At 50.0% G+C, this 17,223-nt stretch overlaps 1 protein-coding gene across 1 annotated transcript; it reads right to left on the bottom strand.

The window, feature by feature from the left end:
• Positions 1–10,182: 10,182 nt before the first annotated feature.
• POU3F2 (POU class 3 homeobox 2) lies at positions 10,183–15,063 on the bottom strand. Its single transcript, XM_069488545.1, has one exon. It carries the CDS (start codon positions 14,762–14,764, stop codon positions 13,433–13,435), a length of 1,332 nt encoding a protein of 443 aa, XP_069344646.1. The 5' UTR covers positions 14,765–15,063; the 3' UTR covers positions 10,183–13,432.
• Between the last annotated feature and the right edge of the window lie 2,160 nt (positions 15,064–17,223).

Here is a 17,223-nt window from a genome sequence, read left to right as displayed (position 1 = left end):
ATTCCTTCATATTTTGTCAGTTACAGAGGCACCATTTAGGACAGGGCCTAGCATGTGGTAGGTACTTAATATAATTTCCTGAATTGAAATTAAGTTGTTTTTACTAGGGTCAGCCTTAAAGGTAGGTTCAATAAATAGTTAAATGTTACTGAAAACCTGCTATCCTGATGGCTTCATGATTCTTGTACATATGTGTGTGCATGAGAATGTGTGGGAGGAGGGGGGGAAGAAAGAGATCAACTAGTAAAACTAGCACATTTAAAGCCGAACACAATTTCTACAATTCTTTTTTGTTCTCATCTCTCTACCCTTGCCCATTTGATTCTCCCAAAATGTAATCATGGTCTTACCATTTTTTGTCTCTTTTTTTAGCCCTGCAGCCCTTCAGGCACCAGCATCTGCTTATCTTTTTTAGACTTCTCTTACTGATCACTTAGAGTCACCAGCAGCTTCCTTCCTAGCTAATCTCCCTGCTTTCTTTCATCCTTACCCCTCTCCAACCTATCCAATGCGCGTTAGGTCAACTCTCTTCCTTCCAGAAGCATTAAATTCATTGGATCTCTCCTCTACAATGGCTCTTAATTGCCTTTTGAATCTAATTAAAACTTCTTCAAGACCCACTACCAATTAAATCTATGCACTGTCTCCCTTAGCAGCTTTATGCCAGGCGCCAGGTCCTGTTCTCTGACACAGTTGACCAAACCTGCTCACCCTCTGCCATTTCCTGCTTCCCTGCCTCACACTGTGCCAGCTGCCTCCTACCTAGAATGCCCACATTACTTCTTTCTGCCAAAGCATTCTTTCTCCTTTTTTTTCTTTTAAAGAGTACTAAATCACTTTTCCCTCCTATCTTTGATTACTCTAAGAATCCCAATCGTCTGAACTTAGGTTTGTTTTTTTGGAAATGCATGTGTGTTCACGTACCTGCATGATCAACTCCTTGTTGCAGGGAGCAGTGCCCACACACCTTGGTGCAAGGACTCCACGCACTTGGCAATAAGTTTTGCTGTCTTTGGGTATAGTGGTTTGGCCTTTCCCATAACCGGGCGGAAATGCCTCTAGTGCTAAGTCCTGGGTTCATGTTGAACTGCATCCTCCCAGAAGGTCCTGGTTCCTGCCTCAACTTCCCTTCCCTGCCCGCAAAACGCGCTGCCATCAGACCCTTAAGCAGCCACAGCCACCCCTCTCCCCCATCCCCGTGCGGTGGGACACAGAGGGCCTCCAGGCGTTCAGAAGGCAACTATCTAGGTGACAGCTGACAGCCCTTGGGCTCTGGCTGGGGCCCGGGTTAGGAACCATAGGCCGCAGGTCACTTCCCCGCCAGGCGGCTTCCTGGGCTTCGTGAGGTGGCTTGCAAAGTGCCCGAGTCCCAAAAGGTGGCGAGGGGCGCCGGGGGGCGGGGAGGACCGCAACGCCGAGGTCTCACTGCTCCGCCTGGCGTGGCGGCTCCAGTCCCCGACAGCCTCTGGCCTCCCGACGTGAGTTCTTGAGAAGACAGCGTGTTTGTAAATCTTAACCCCAGCACAGCCCGGGCGGCCACTGCGCGGCCAACACGAAGAGGAAGGGCGGACCAAGCCCTTGAGCGGCCCTGGGCTAGACCCTTCCTCCGCCTGCCTTTCTGCCGCTCTGGGTAGGGACGCGCGCGCAGACACCGTCTCGGCCGCGCCTGACAGGCGCTGCAAGCCCCGGCTTCCACGACGCCACGCCTGCCTGGGCGCCCCAAGGGGCCTCCCCGCATAGGCAAAAGGAGGGACTGACTTGGGCCACTCCGCCTCCGCCAGGTGGCAGAAGGACCGGCGGAAGGGCACTTGGGGAGTTGGGAAGACTACCTGACTGGAATAGGAAAGACTACCTGACTGGAATAGGACCCCAGACTAGCGGAGGGGAAGCCGGAGTGGGAACTGGCTGTCTCCACAGCGCCCCTCCTGGCGACCCCGGGGTGTCGTGGAGCATCTGTGGGATCCAAACCGTCTTTATTTCCAAGCCCAGTGGCTGGATGAGGGTCCTTGCCCGCTGGAGCTCTCCACAGGTGTCCTGTATAGATTCATGATAAGCTGCTGGTGGTTAGTGCTAATGCTGCTGTTAATGCTGCTGCTGCTTTCTCTCTCTCTCTCTCTCTCTCTCTCTCTCTCTCTGTGTATGTGTGTGTGGTTTTTAAGTGTATGATCCCAGTATTTTCTTGACTAATTCAGGCTGCTATAAATGACACCCAGAAAAGGATGCTATAAACGTCAAGAGTTTGGAAGATGTTAAAGAAAAAGTGCTTTGCAGGAGTGCCGGGCTAGCCTTGGCATCACAGCGGAGCTACAATCGCTGCGGTTACTGGTGTGTGGCACTGGTGGCTTCTATGACTGAATATCCTAAACAAAAAAGTCTGGCGAGTGGCAGCCCCGATTTAAAAACTCATCAGAATCGGGGCTGCCTTCCATGGATAATGTAATTGAGATGACTGTCCCTGCATTTCTCTTTCCCCACACTAATAGACATAAGGCTATGTGGTTATTTTTCAGTTAAAAAATATTTCTTGTTGGACAATCATAGCATAGACCGCCACTGGAGTTAGCCCTTCACCTTGGACTTGCACTTTACATAATGCTTTCATGTACATTATTGAATTTGAGCCTTAATTCAACCCTGTTGGAAAGATTTTTTAAAAGTGGTATTATCCACATTCTGCCCATGAAGAAACTGAAATTTGAAGATGTCCGCTGACTTTCCCCAGTTGCTGGCTGGCAAGTGCAGAGTGGTAGACAAACACACATGTTCTGAAGGCAAGATCACTGCCCAGTTCCATTAACACTGCTGGGCGCTGCCTGTGGTCCACGTCCTCTCTTTTCCCTTCCCTGTCACTTGGGATAAATGCAGAGGGAGAAAACACCACTCACGGTGAAAATGGACCACAGTGTTGGGGGAGGACTAATTCACTGGACTCTGAAGGAAGCAAAGTTCAGCTCCACAGGTTGAACTGATACCTTTGGTGGGAGTTTCAGGGGGGATGTTTTTCCTATTCTGGAAAATACTTCTGTATATGGGTGTCTGTTCAAAGAACCCGATTGAAAAACTCACTTCTGAACCCTAAAACTGAACAAACCTGCTGTATAGGAAGAGATGTCAGACAAAACCTGGACTGAGTTAAAATCGTATTCGCTGGACTCCCTCTTTGCTGACGGAAGCATTCTACCTGTTATTAACCCTGGCTTCTGATGCAGTATTCTGGTCTCAATGCCTGTGGGAAGCTGGGCTTCTCCGAGAGACTGAAGACTTGCCTACTACAGTCTCAACATGTAGGAACTAAGGACTAGGGGAGTGATTTTTCCTACCTTTGTATGGGAACTTTTCTGGCATAGAATGTAGGGTCCGCTCTAGCTAAACTTTTCAAACCTCTACTCAGGAATTTCCTAGAACTGGATGTCTAGAAACTTTTGTATGAGTCATATGCATAGTCACCTTCATAAGTGTTTGGCCAGGAGGGGTTGAGGGAAAGAATGCAGAGTGAGGAGAGAGACGAGGAACAGGGGGAGGGAGGACTGGATCTGAAACAAAACGTTTGAACTGATTAGGCGGCTATAAAATCAAGAGTAGTTCCGAGCCGATGCCACTGTGAGGCGCCAAAGTTCTACTCGGCTAAAGCCTGCTGCCTTCTTGGGTACAAGGACAGAAGTCCCAGAGAACAGATGCACTGGGGGAAGAGAGCGGGGAGGAAGGAGGGAAGGGGAAGAAAAGAGGGGTGGGGCTAGGGTGTCCTTTATTCTTCAGTTAAACTCGCCTGGGAGACTTTGTTACATAACAAGTCTGTGCGTGGGGGAAGAAGACTTTGTTAGAGAGAAAGAAGGAGGGTGTGAGTGGGGGAAGCTCTTGGAAAAGAAGAAAAATCTCGGACTACTGAGCCGACCTGGGAGCACAAACGATCCTCTTCGCTTTAAAAATTCGTGGGCTTCTTCTCAAACTGGGGCCACGACCTTTTCTAAAAGGGGCGTGCGAGGAAGGGAGAGAGATTTGAACTGGGTCTGGCCCCCCATCCCCAACACACACGTCAGCGACCCTGCCCAACATCCCGGCCCCTCAACACCCCCCCCCCACACACACACACACTTTCCACCCCCTCCCACGCCTGGGGGCTGCTGCCTCTAGGAAGCGGGGCTCTTCCTCCTGCGGGGCGCCATAGCGTTGCCCATCTCCATCTGTAGCCCCCGAGGACTCCTCAGCCGGGATAAAGGGCGGCCTCCCCCGCCTGCGAGCGTCCTGGATGCTCAGCCGTCAGCTGCCGGGAGGCGCTGATTTCATTCCGGCGCGGCTTTCGCTGCGGGCGGCGAGGGGCGGAGGGGCAGGGGCCCGCGGGGCGGGGCGGGACGGGGGCGGGAGGCGGCGGCGGCGACCTGGGGAGGCTGAGCGCCCCGCCCCGCCAGAGTTTATTATATCCCAACCACCGGCAAAGGTTAGGAACGCGCATTTAGAGACGGGATAATCCGAGTTTAAATATTAAAAGTAAAAGCAGAATCGGTCGAATATTTACCTAGAGACGGAGCAGATCTCCCTTTGCGAGGGGAGAGGACCGTGGAGGAGCCGGGCTCCCAGGCCTGCGGCTCTGGGGCTGCGCTTTCCCAGTGGCATAGAGGGGCCCGCCAGGACCCACCTCTGAAGCTTCTTCAGATTGTGGTTAAGGGGGGAGGACTGCGGACCCCCTCGCTTGCCCAGGATCGGAGTCTGCGAGGCTTGGTCCAAATCTTCTGCTTTGTCATATTCTCCTTGTTAAGGGCCTCCGGACCAACACAAAAGGTGGCGGAAAGTACGTTGGATCAATAGCAAAGATTGTTATTTAGATAACGAATTAATCTCCCTGTTATAATACTTTTATAGTGAACTTTGCACCCCTTCCATAAGAAAAAGGAATTTAAAGGGAAAAAAGTCTCAAACAGGATTAAGGTTTTAATTACAATTCCCTATCGAAATAGTATGTTTGATGAGCTGATCTTATCAATTAATAGTAACATTAAAGCACAAGAAACAGATTCACGGAAAATATGCTTAAGGGAGTCTTTTAAAAGTAATCGCACCCGGGGAACTAGTGGGGCAGCAGGCCAGCCATGCTGCGTCCGAGCAGGTTTCGGATCCGCGTTTGCTCGGACTCGGCCAGAGCCGGGCGCGCATCTGGGGCGCAGGATAGGGCGGGGGCAGCGGGCTCGGCTCTGGGAGACCCGGCTACGCGGGTGGGAGGGAAATAATAAATAACAGACGCTTCTTCCAAGCCCAAGCCCACATCAAAGTTGGGGCCCCACAAGGGCCGTGCAGTTCACTGCGTTTGGGTCAGCGTTATATTTCAGGGGCAAATAAAGTAATTTGAACATGCACCAACAGTTTTCCATAAAATACGAGTTAAAAGAAGTAATAGAACTAATCACTGTCTCCTCAAATCAAGTAGAAAACATTTCAATGCACTAATTAGAGTAATTAGAATAATAAGCCTCTGCCTATATGTGGTAAGACAATGTGTACAAACAACTTTATTTAATGTATACTGGTAATCAGCGATGCGTGCCTGCTTGAATGCTTAGCGCAATAAAACTACCCTCCGTCCGCCCAAACAATCAAATACAAATTAGTTTAATGATTGTGCCTGCTGAATGTCTTAGAAATCCACAGGCAGAGGCGAGTAAATAGAAGCATCCTTGTTTGCGTGCGACCCCGCCCGGGCTGGCCGCGGGGCCCGGTGAGTGGCCGCAGGCGGGCACGGCGGGAGCAAGCAGGAGGCCCCGCCGCAGCCAGCGGCGGAGGCCAGGCCGGGCGCCAGCACAGACCTGCGCCCCTCGGGAGCCCCTGCGTCTGCCCTTGGTAGCCTTCCCACTCCTCTCCAGCGGGCTTCCCGCCTCCGCGGCTCGGCCGCACAGCCCAGGCCCCAAGCGCCCACGTCCCCCGGCCGGCCTCACCTCCTCCGGGAGGCAAAAGGCCACCTTAGAACTCCCAGTGCCCTTCTGCGACGCTTTTAAGAACTGAGTGATTTCCTCCTACAGATCGACTCCTCCCAGGGGCCTCAGAGGGCTAAGGGGAGTGGGCGGGCCGCCCTGCAAGTGCCCAGCTCGCTGAAACCGACGCCAGGCCTCCATTCCTGGGGAGTGGCCCTCAGCTCTCCCTTGGGATGACAGGGTGCCCAGGGGGGCTACTGGGTTCCCTTCTCTAGGGAACTGATCCTCTGCTGGGAACTGACTCTAGGTCCCCAGCAGGGAGGGGTCAGTTTCCAGCGGGTTTAAGAGATTCATTTTCCTCCACGCTTCAGCGCTTAGAGAGTAGGTTCCTCACCACTGGAGACAGGGGGCTGAGGTCAGAAAGTTTGATGGATGGGGGCTGAAGGGAACAGCTTCAGAACTTCGCCCCCCAGCTCTCGGCTGTCCGTTTCCTTTCCCGCCTCGTTGCCCCTTTAAAACCAGGAGAAGCCCAAATTACCCTACGTCACAAGCAACTGAACCTTCCCCCTGCCCAGTTTTCCTGCCTCCTCTCCCCTTTTCTCTTGGGACACCGTCTCCCACGATTGCCTCTCCCATGCGGGAGGAACGTCCTGGGTCCCACTTTGCAGAGGCAAGCGGAAAAGCTAGGCAGGCGGAAAGCTACGACATTCATTCTCCTGTGGACCTTCGTCCCTCCACCTCTGCGCCCCACAGTACCTTTGCCCCAGCCACGCGCGCCCCAGAGAGGCCCTGCCAACTCCTGCGTCTAGATCCCACTTCCCCAGTGCGGCGGCCATACCCAAGGCATCTGTGCTCCTACTAACACCACTTCTGGCCTCAGCCTCCGGCAGGCAAACTCACCACTTATCCACGCCCCCCGCCACGGCCTCCTTGGGAAGGGAGATAGTTGGAACAGCTCTCGGGGTCCAAGCTGTTGACCCTTCTCCTGGGAGTCCGGGCGTTGGAGCCTGGGGCGGCGCAAAGAATCCCTGATTTCCAGGCAGGCACCCCGGAGCTGTTGGCAGCGCCCGGGAGCGAAGGCAGGGCCTGGGAGGACAGGGAATGTCCAGCTCCTCTCACTTCTCTCCCCTCCCTGGGGCGGCGAGCCGGGCCGTCTGGGCCTTACTGTTAGCGGCCAGGGATCCCGGAGGTGGGGGGTGCGGCGAGGCCTGGGCACCTCTTTTCCGACTGAGCGCCGAGCAGGTGCGGGCCAGCAGTACCCTCGCCCTCCTTGTCCAGGCATTGCACCAACTTTGAAAGAATATTTGTTAGGGAAACAACATCAACAAAAAGTTATTAATGTCAAATAATTCTCTCCAGAATCATGTGCTGTGGAACATAAAAGGTCACATAAAAATTCCTTTGACGGAATGAGATTTCTTAACAGGAGGAGGGAAAGAGCTCCCAACACTTCTCACATGGGCTTATCCGAACCTTGAAGCCCAGTGATTTACAATGGCTAATTTGTGTTACAAACCCACAAGAAACTTTCTTTTTCCCACTCTACTGCCAAACTCTGTGGCTACATTTTTTGATGTGTGGCTTTTTTTTTTTCTTTTTAAACAACAAATCCAGAGGAAACACTGGTGGAAGGAAAAATATATGACCCCAATAATAAAAGGACGCAGATTCAAATTTACTCCATCGCAAGGTTTCCTATTGCCGTTGTTCGGCACACCGAGAGTTAATCGTATACAATTCATAACAATCAAAATCCTCTCCATATCGCTCAGATTGGGTCCTAATGGTCCCCTGTCTTTCTAAAATCGGTGACAACTACGTCTTTGTGGGGGCATTTATTTCCTTCTTTTTTCTAGATGACAGCTCCCCATTCTGAGAGCAGAGAGCTGTTGGCCGCCAACTACAGACCTCTCCAGAGCCCAGGCTCTTCACGCACAAACCGCATATGGAAGTCCCCCCCTCCCCAAATCCCAGACAAAGAGCTATAAAAACTCAGAAAGACGTGGAAGGAATAAACTTTAAGATATAGATGCACTTTTACTGGTGTATTAAATAACATTTCAGACATTTTTTAAAAAAAGTAATACAACTTAATGTTGCCAACAATCAGAATTCTAGGAACAATAAGAGAGGCCAATGGGTTGTTTTGATGAAATATGGTATTGTTTCCAAAACCTCTAATAGCTAAGTCAAGCAGAGGTGTTATTAAGGTAAAGGAAAGGTACTACAAGATGAAGTTAATTAACTTTTTTTCTTTTAAAGGAGAGAACAAATTTCCTAACTTTCCACCAAATACCAGAGAAATGTGGAAATATTTTGATTGTTTCTTTATCTCTGTAACCAAGCAAAGCCTTGAAGAAAACTAAAAAGCCATGTTCTGGCACCCCCACATCCACCTCCAGATAAGGAGTCATTAAAATAACACTGGGCCACATTCTGAAAACGTGGGCCAGTGTTAATTCTATGATTGGTAGCTGGGTTGCAGGCCCCTGCCACTTTTGCATTGTTTCTTATCCTGAATCAAGTGGTGGGAATAGGTATCAGAAGCCCTGGTTCTCTCCTGCCACCATCTCCCCCCTGTTAAGAGACTATGCATCATTACAAATTAAACTTTCCCAAATAGGGAAAATGTTTATATAAAACTTCGCTGTACATCCCATTTAGTCATATTGTCAAGCTTCATAGTATTTCAAGATGCATCTTTTTCTTTCATTTTAAATAAACACAAGCTTGGCCGGTTAGCTCAGTTGGTTAGAGCTTGGTGCTGATAAACATTGTCCCTTTGCCTTACTCATTGAAATATAAAAGCAGACCCAAAGAATCACTTTTACCCTTGACCCTCACGTCACCATCTATCTTTCTTTTTCTGTACAAGCACTGTTCTTTACTCCATTCTTTAACTTGTGTAGAAATTCAATTCTACAAAAAAACAGAGTTCTATGAACTGATTGAAAAATCAACAAAGACAAATCAGGGACCAGTGATAAAAAGATAATCTCACCTCACTTCCCAGCACTACCCAAGCTGCTTTCATGGTAAAGCAAGTGAAAGGCAAATGAATACAGCGTGTAGACATACATGTGCAGGTATCAATGCACCCCAATGCCATTTTCCCACCATTGTTGCTGTTGCATCTCTTTATTAGTTCCTTCTGGAGAAATAAGAAGATAGATGAGTGCCTTTATCAAAGCCATTTCACCAGACAATTTTGCCAACCAGTGCATGGCCTCCACTGGTGGGAGCAGGAGGGGAAAGGGAAGAGAAGAGTGCTTTTGTTGCTGCCATCTGAAATATAAAGGCAGTTACTTCGTGGGAACCGAGACTGTTTAGAAGTGCCAAGCATAATATTATTCATGGCCATTCCCTCCTTCTGACCTTCACATAACTCTTTCTCACATGATCATTTCTCCCCCATCTTTATACCATAAATTTAAAAAGTGACATATTTTGAGGAAACACAGGAGCTCTTTCAGGATGGCTGTATTCTGCATTATTGTCTTTAGAGAAAGGGTTTGTCGTTGTGGCTAACCAACATCTCAGGGACTACTGTCCCACAAATTTCTCCTAGTGGGAGTGATGGAGTTTTTCACCTTATTGTGTAATATATTCCCCAAACCTGTGTGGAAACTACCCGAGTAGTCTTAGGACCTGAACAGCAAGCTTGGGTAAAAACTATAGTGTGCCCTTTTAACATGTGATGGTCTCCAGTCAGTAGCCTCTGTGGCTAAGAACAAAAATGCCTTTTCAAGGTCCACTAAAATGCCCTGCAGAGGGCATCTGCCGCTTGTTTTCTGCCTACAGTGGAGGAGGATATTGACCCAGAACTCAAATCTATACGCAGCTTAAACATTTTACCCATCAGCATGTCTGCGGTCACAAAACACTTCTTCTTTCTGTCACTTCTCGTTCAGACTATTGATAAGATCATTTGGCTGAATCTGTTTGGGACCTGTGTAATATTGACTAGGAGTTAGAAAAGATGATCAGATGTAATAAGCCCAGAAACTACCCTTCAAAATGGACATTTATACTTAAACCAGTGTTCCAAGGAGGACTTTAAATACAGCAGAAAACTTGTAAACTAACTCAACACTGCTTGAAATTCTCATTATCCTTTAAATGGATTTTGATAAGTGTAGTGTTCCATCTGAGATTGTCTAAAACAATCTGTTATTAGTATCACGGCTTGAGTGTCCTAGACATTCCATTTTTTTTTCTTTTCTTGTTTTAGAGATTGTTTCTTTGCCTGATGAGAAATAGACACTATTGTATAAACCATTGCAAAATCCATCTTTTTCTGTAAACCTAACAGGAATAATATATAGACTCTATCTCTAATCATTTGGTAAACACACATATAGTATATTGTCAGGGTTATTCTTTGTTGAAGAATATTTTTTAATTATTAATAATAATCTGCTAAGCCTTGTTTTTCTGAAGATCCCAAATTACGTGAGGACATGTGGGTAGAGACTAAAGTCTAACTAGTTTCACTGATGTTCTCCAAAACAGCATGATTGGCAAAGGTACAGCTAACCTGGAAAGAAGATGTAGGGATATCTGCATATATTTAAAAGGGATAAACGTCTCTTTGTTGGATATGAAATGGCAAACAAATTGAAACTCAAACCCAATGACCATTTCAATTTAATGCTATAGGCATAGTTACTGAAAGATTTGGGACTGATAGTTTTTGCAAAGAAAAGTGAATCAGAACAGCAGTCTACATTTTTTTTTAAAAGCCTCTGAAAGTTATAAACATGAAACCTGGCGGTATATGCATAAAATTTATTCCAAAACTTTATGAAGTATAAAGAAAGGGAAGTGTTTTACACACAACTCAACTCAGTCTGTTTAAGGTCTAGAATTTTCCCCCCTTAAAACTTGGCACTATCTTTAAAAATAAAATAAAGATATTTCAATAATTAGAACAAACTATGAAGGTATTGTGCATTTCTGTTTTATGTAGATAATAAAATATTACTTTAACATAAATATATAAGGATCTCTGCGTTTTTATTTTCCCCACAAGCACAACCAAATGTACCAAAACAAAGTATTTTTAAAGAGACTGAACAAAAAAATTACATCCCATATAGATTTTGCTCACCTACTCATTTAAAGCTACAGAAAAACAGTTTCCAGAACCTTTTTGCTTCAAAAGAAATAAATATACATTGAGGCAGGCCACTTAAAAATGATATGAAAATATTTCCCTGGGTAGCATTAAAAAAAGAAAAATAGACAAAGAAACATTTAAACTATTTCTGCATTTCAAAAGACAGATATTAAACATATATACATAGTGGTAAGGTTCAGTGGTAACTTTCATCTTAGTAAACCTATAAGAGTCAGAGGAGCTATAGACACATCCTCTGAACTCCAGCTTCTGACCTTACCTACTTGGTAATAAGTATCTGAAAATTCATTTCCTCCCTTTACCATTGGCTATTTGCCCTGCTCAGGATTGCTTCACGAAAGGCCAGTCCCCATACCTCAGGAACAGGCAGTGTGATGCACCCCGAAGCAGCTCCGTGCCCATCTCCTTGTGACATTCATTGGGGGAAATGAAATACAGGCAAATAAATATGCCCATTATAAGTCACCATTTATCTTTCAAAAACATTGAAAATGAAACAATCACAGGTGTTTGAAAAGACAATATAAAGCATATTTCCTAAAACCTTAAAAACTACTGAGTGCAATGCTAATCTGATGCTGAACCATAATTTTATGGTAGTGAGAATTTAATTTTTTAAAACAAAAAATTTATCTAATACCTAACCAGAAAAAAAGCCACAAACTTTGATGATTAATAAAAAGTGTTTTCCCTTTTAGCGCCCTTTTGTGCTGATTTTTTAAAATTTTTTTTAACTGATCACAGTTTAATGGTATTTATTTTTCATACAGTTACAAGGTTTTTCACCTACACTTCCCAGTAGAGTCTTTTGTGTTTGGAGTTAACTGTTTTCCATCAAGAGAAGGTCAAAAATGCACTTAAAACTATTAACAAAGGGGAGAAAGGAAGGATTGAAAATGGCATTCTTTTTTCACTTCTTTTGCCTTCTGCAGTGAAAGAGGGGGAAATAAGCTGTCCAAGTTAAACTGGTATTTTCTGTAATATATTATGAGAAAGGAGGGTGGGGGACCTTAGGTATGACTTGATAAACAAATGAGCTAGCGAAGACAAAACCTGTCTACTGAGTGGAGATAGTCTATGTATGCATGTGGGTATTTATGTGCTAAGAAACACAAGTCTATGCACACACCATTAAGATCCTGGGTTTTTTTTTTAATGTTTAATAAAAAGCTGTTAGAGGAATAAAGTTTAACCACTGTCAGGACAAATAATTCTTCATAATTAAGTTATTAAAACTGAAGGCAGAGAACTATATAGGGATATTTGAGGATGTATATTTCCCTAGTTCTCTTCAAAGTGCCACTTTCTTTCTGTTGGACAACTCTGGAAATATATTTAACCTCCACATTTCCTCTGAGCTCTTTCACAATGGACCCGCCTGAAAAAATGAAGCAATCAGTCACTCATTATCGATTTTTCTTTTTCTCCCCTCCTTAACCTCCCCCAGAAACACTGCCTGAAAATGAAGTTTACTTTGCGGTTTGTAACAAAAACCAGTGTTTGACTCTTATTTTTATATTTCAAACTGGATTCTTGCCTTGGATAAAGCGGGTAGACCATGCACATTTCCTGAATGCAGAGAATTATTTATTTTGTATGAAACCAATGGTTTTGCTTTGGTAAGAGGAACAAGTAAGTGTTACACCAATTTAAGGGGGATCTGAAGGTAACCAAAGTTCACAAACAGAACAAGGAGCACAAGAACATTGGAAATGGAGAGCCGCCAAGAGCTGGCTTCAACTCTCTTCACTGAATAAAGCAAAACAAAACCAAAAACGGCAATTCCAAAATTAACGGTGGGAAGAAAGAGAAAATATGTTCATAAATTTGTTCATGTAAACTTCAATTTTCTTGCAGTGCAAATTTATGTGGTTAAATTTTGCCTATATGAAATAACGTGTGTATTTTTTCCTCTTTCCTGATGGGGATCCACATCAAATAAACACAGCAGCATGTGCCAACTCCAAGCATCAGGAAGCTGCGTTTTGTGTTTATCACGGTTTGGTGGATTATTTTTCTTTTTGGTAATTTATTTAGTTCTGCCAGGTATTTATCTCAGTGCTTGCCATCTCTCTCGCTCCGCTCTCGCTCTCGCTTTCTTTCTGTCTATCACACACTCTTTCCTCACTCTCTCTAGGAGACACTCCACTCCATTGCCTGGGTATTCGCCTGCAAATGTCAAAACACATCATTACACCTGCTACCATTTAAAGGATAGTCCAGTGTCTTAGTTGCTTTCCTTTTTCCTTTTTTTTTTTTTCAAGGGACGGGGAAATAATAATTAAAAATAAAAGAACAATCAGAAGTTAGAGGGGGAACAAGGGGGCCGGGAAAGGGCCATGGACCGAAGGGGAGGGGGAGCCCCGCGCTCTGCCCCTCCCCCCGCTCGAGTTCACTGGACGGGCGTCTGCACCCCGTGGTGTGGTGGCGTGTCCCTACTCCCCCCGTACACATCCTCGGCGCCCGGCAGAGTCCCTCCGGGAGGGGTCATCCTTTTCTCTTTCTGTCTCCTGTTACAAAACCAAACTCTCACCACCTCCTTCTCCAGCTGTAAGCTGTCCGCGAGGGAGGTGATCTCCTGGGCCGAGGGCTTGGGGCATTTGAGGAAATGGCTCTCCAGAGCCCCCTTGACGCTCACCTCGATGGAGGTCCGCTTTTTCCGCTTGCGCCCCTGCGCTGCGATCTTGTCTATGCTCGTGGGGCTGCCCGAGGACGAGTCCGCCTCCTCCAACCACTTGTTCAACAAAGGCTTCAGCTTGCACATGTTCTTGAAGCTCAGCTGCAGGGCCTCAAACCTGCAGATGGTGGTCTGCGAGAACACGTTGCCGTACAGGGTGCCCAGCGCCAGCCCCACGTCTGCTTGGGTAAATCCCAGTTTGATCCGCCGCTGCTTGAACTGCTTGGCGAACTGCTCCAGGTCGTCTGAGGTCGGCGTGTCCTCGTCCGAGTGTGGGTCGTGGTGCGCACCTGGGTGGCCAGGCGGGCCCTGCGGGGGCGGCGGCGGCGGCGGCTGCTGGTGCGGGTGCGAGTGCGGATGCGGGTGGTGGTCTGCATGGTGCGGCTCGTCGTGCGCGTCCCGTAGGCCGTGGTGGTGCAGCCCGGCCGGCTGCCCGCCGGCGCCCAGCATGCCGTTCACGGTGAAGCTGGGCTGCGAGTAGAGCAAGCCGCCGTTCGACGCTCCCATGGAGGGTGGGAGGTGCGCTGCAGCCGCGGCGCTCCGCCATGCCCCGGGCCCCGGGTGGTGGTTAGCGGCGTGGTGCACCAGATGCGGCGGCCGCTGCTGCTGCTGCTGCTGCTGCTGTTGCTGCTGCTGCTGTTGCTGTTGCTGCTGCTGCTGCTGGTGCTGCTGCTGCAGGGCGCCTGGCCCGTGCAGCTCGTCGCCGCGGCCGCCCTGCTGCACCACCACCGAGGGCTTGATGTCCGGCTGGCCCAAGGGGCTGGTGGACCACGGGGAGCCGTCGCCGCCTCCCCCGCCCCCGCCGCCGCCCCCGCCGCCACCACCGCCTCCCCCGCCGCCGCCGCCGTGGGACAGCGCGGTGATCCACTGGTGAGCGTGGCTGAGCGGGTGCCCGTTGCTCTGCAGCGCGCCGTAGTCGCTCTGCACCAGGCTCTGCGCTTCGCGGTAGCCCCCCGCGCCCTGCTGCATGCCGCCGGGCGGCTCGGCGTGCACGATGGAGGCGCTGGAGGTGAGCAGGCTGTAGTGGTTAGACGCTGCGGTCGCCATGACTCTCGGAGCCGGACTGAGCGCTCCGGTTAAAGGAGCCGCGCATTTGACAGTTACTTTTTCGCCTCGGGCTCCCTCTCCTCTCTCGCTCTTTCTCTCTCCTCCCTCTCTCCCCCAGCGGGCAGCTCCGACGCCCGCTCCGACGCCTTCTGTTGCTGCTCCTGCTATTACTGCTGCTGCTGCTGCCGCCGCCTCCCGCCCGCCCTCGCTCTCTTTCTCCTCCTCTCCCTCCTTCTCGCTCTCTCTCACTCTCTGACTCGCTCGGCGCTCCCCCCTCTCCCTGCTCTCTCCAGCTCTCTCCCGCTCTCTTGGCAGCGCCGGCTCGCAGCGGCACGCGCCTGGGCCCCGCCCCCTCCGCCCCCTCCGCCCCCTCCCATTGGCTCCGCGCCCTTTGATTTACGTGGATACCGCTAGCAACCTCCCAGGCCGGCGCCACTGATTGGCGCAGAGCTGCCCCTTCCCTCTCCCCGGGCCTCAGAGTCCTCCTCGCCCTCCTCCTGGTCTCCCGATTCAGATTCTCTCACTTCTCACCCCCCCTGTCTTCCTCACCCAGGGCCTCCTCCGCCCCCTCTCGGATGGGCCCCGCCCCCCATCTGTCTCCCAGGCTGAGAAGCCGGGCAGGGGGGCGGTCCTGGCGCTCTTATCGACCACAGCCACTTGGAAGACTTGGATGGGAAGGGGGGTCTACTTTCTCTTCCCAATAGAGCTTTGTGGTGGGGCGGGAGGAGAAGGAGGGAGGAAGAGAAAGGCTGGATCTCACCGAGCCAGCAGGAGTCCGATTTTTATTCACCTAGGGACACACACACACACACACACACACACCAGCGTCTCTTAAACCGAGAGCCAGGAGCCACACTTGTTCCCTTGCTCAAGTCTCCTTTCACCCCACGGTTAGAATTTCAATGCACAAGTGCCTCTTGCTCCGCGGTGTGTGGACATCTTTGCCGCGAATAAAGGTTTTCTTCTGCTCTACCCCGCGGCTAGCTCAGGCTCTCTTCCTTTTAGGTTCCAGGCCCAACTGTCTCCCAGCCCCTCGGCGAAAGAACCCCGAGAGAGACAGGCTCAGCCGGCGCCGCGGCCGGTGAGAGACTTCCATCAAGGCTCGGAGTTGCCTGCTCTGACAGCGCAGCGGTCTGAACTGAAAACAAAACAAAACTCTGAAAGTCTCTCTGTCAGATTCACACTCAGGCGCGCGCACAGTTTTGTCTTTAGAAAACTAGAAGCCTACGTGGGCAGACCTTCGCCTTGTACGAGGCTGCGGGAGTGCTGGCAAGGGGTGTGCGGCCTCCGAGTGCTGCAAAGTCGTGAAGGGCCGCTGCGGGAAGGGAAGGCGCGCTGAGGGCTCTGCGTGCGCGTTTCCCCGAGCTCCTGCCGCTTGTCGGTGCAACTTTTCCGTTAGCCTCTTCGGGTGGGAGGAAGGGTATGTGAAAGCAAATGGGCTGATGCCGGGGGAACCTAACTAATCAGTAACTTCTGCAGGAGCTAATGCGTGGAGTTAGTCTAACTCTCAGGCGCTCCCTGGCCACGCTCCCTGCTCAGCCTTCAGCGGCGAACTCCAGAGCAAGAACGCGGGACAGTGCACCCGCGGTGCCGCTCTACCGAGAGCAGGTGCTCGCTGCCAGTTTCGGAGCTCGCAAGTCCGGTAGCAAGAACCAGGTCGCGGACCCAGGCTGCAGCAGTATGACAGCCACAAAGGGCCGTGTGTGCGGCGCGGGTACTGCAAAGCGAATCAAAAGTTACTGCTGGGAAGCAAAACACTTCAGGGAACGTGAATCACGTCCCCACCTCTCACCCCTGGCCCTGTGGGTTGTGGCTCTATCGCTGGGTCTGCTGGCGGTCGTGGGCTTGCGAAGGGAAGCCAAATCAACGCTCAGAGGGAGCATTTTGGGACCTCTGAGCATCTTAATCTAGACAGCAGACTGGAGCGGGCCAGAAAATTCATCATGACTAACAAGGAGCGGTGCTCTTTGGGGAGTGGCTGAGCTGTTTATAAATCACCACTTTGAGCACCCGCCTGGGCAAGGCGCTTTGGCTGAGAATTTCCACGTGTCCTGTGTTTATGAGCGTGTGTGTGGGAGAGACAGAAATGGTTAGGGGAGGGGCGAGCCCACAGGCCGCCAGCAGGACGGACCTGCACCCCCCACGCGCGCACCCGCGCGGCGAGGCGAGGACACACACAGCGTGGCGCTCGGTCGCAGCGCAAGCGCGGAGCCACTCTGGCCGCGCGCCTGGGGGCTGTTAGGAATCCAGTAACTTTGCCCAGTTAAGAAAAAAATTAAAAAGTCCGAGCCTCCGAGCGCGCAGACTCGGTGGCTGGTGCTCGCAGCATCTCAACAGCGAGCGAAGGGGCTGCATGGCGGGCAGGACTACCTGCTTCCAGCTTGGGCCTTGCGTCCCGCGCGCGGGGCGTGTGGCTCTCGCCCGGCCATGGGGAACCCACAGGCCGCTTGTGTGCCGAG

Source organism: Eulemur rufifrons, chromosome 15 (assembly GCF_041146395.1).
Source record: "Eulemur rufifrons isolate Redbay chromosome 15, OSU_ERuf_1, whole genome shotgun sequence".
NCBI classification, from domain to species: domain Eukaryota; kingdom Metazoa; phylum Chordata; class Mammalia; order Primates; family Lemuridae; genus Eulemur; species Eulemur rufifrons.
The sequence above is the reverse complement of the archived record's forward strand: the minus strand, read 5'-3'. Positions and strand labels throughout refer to the sequence as shown.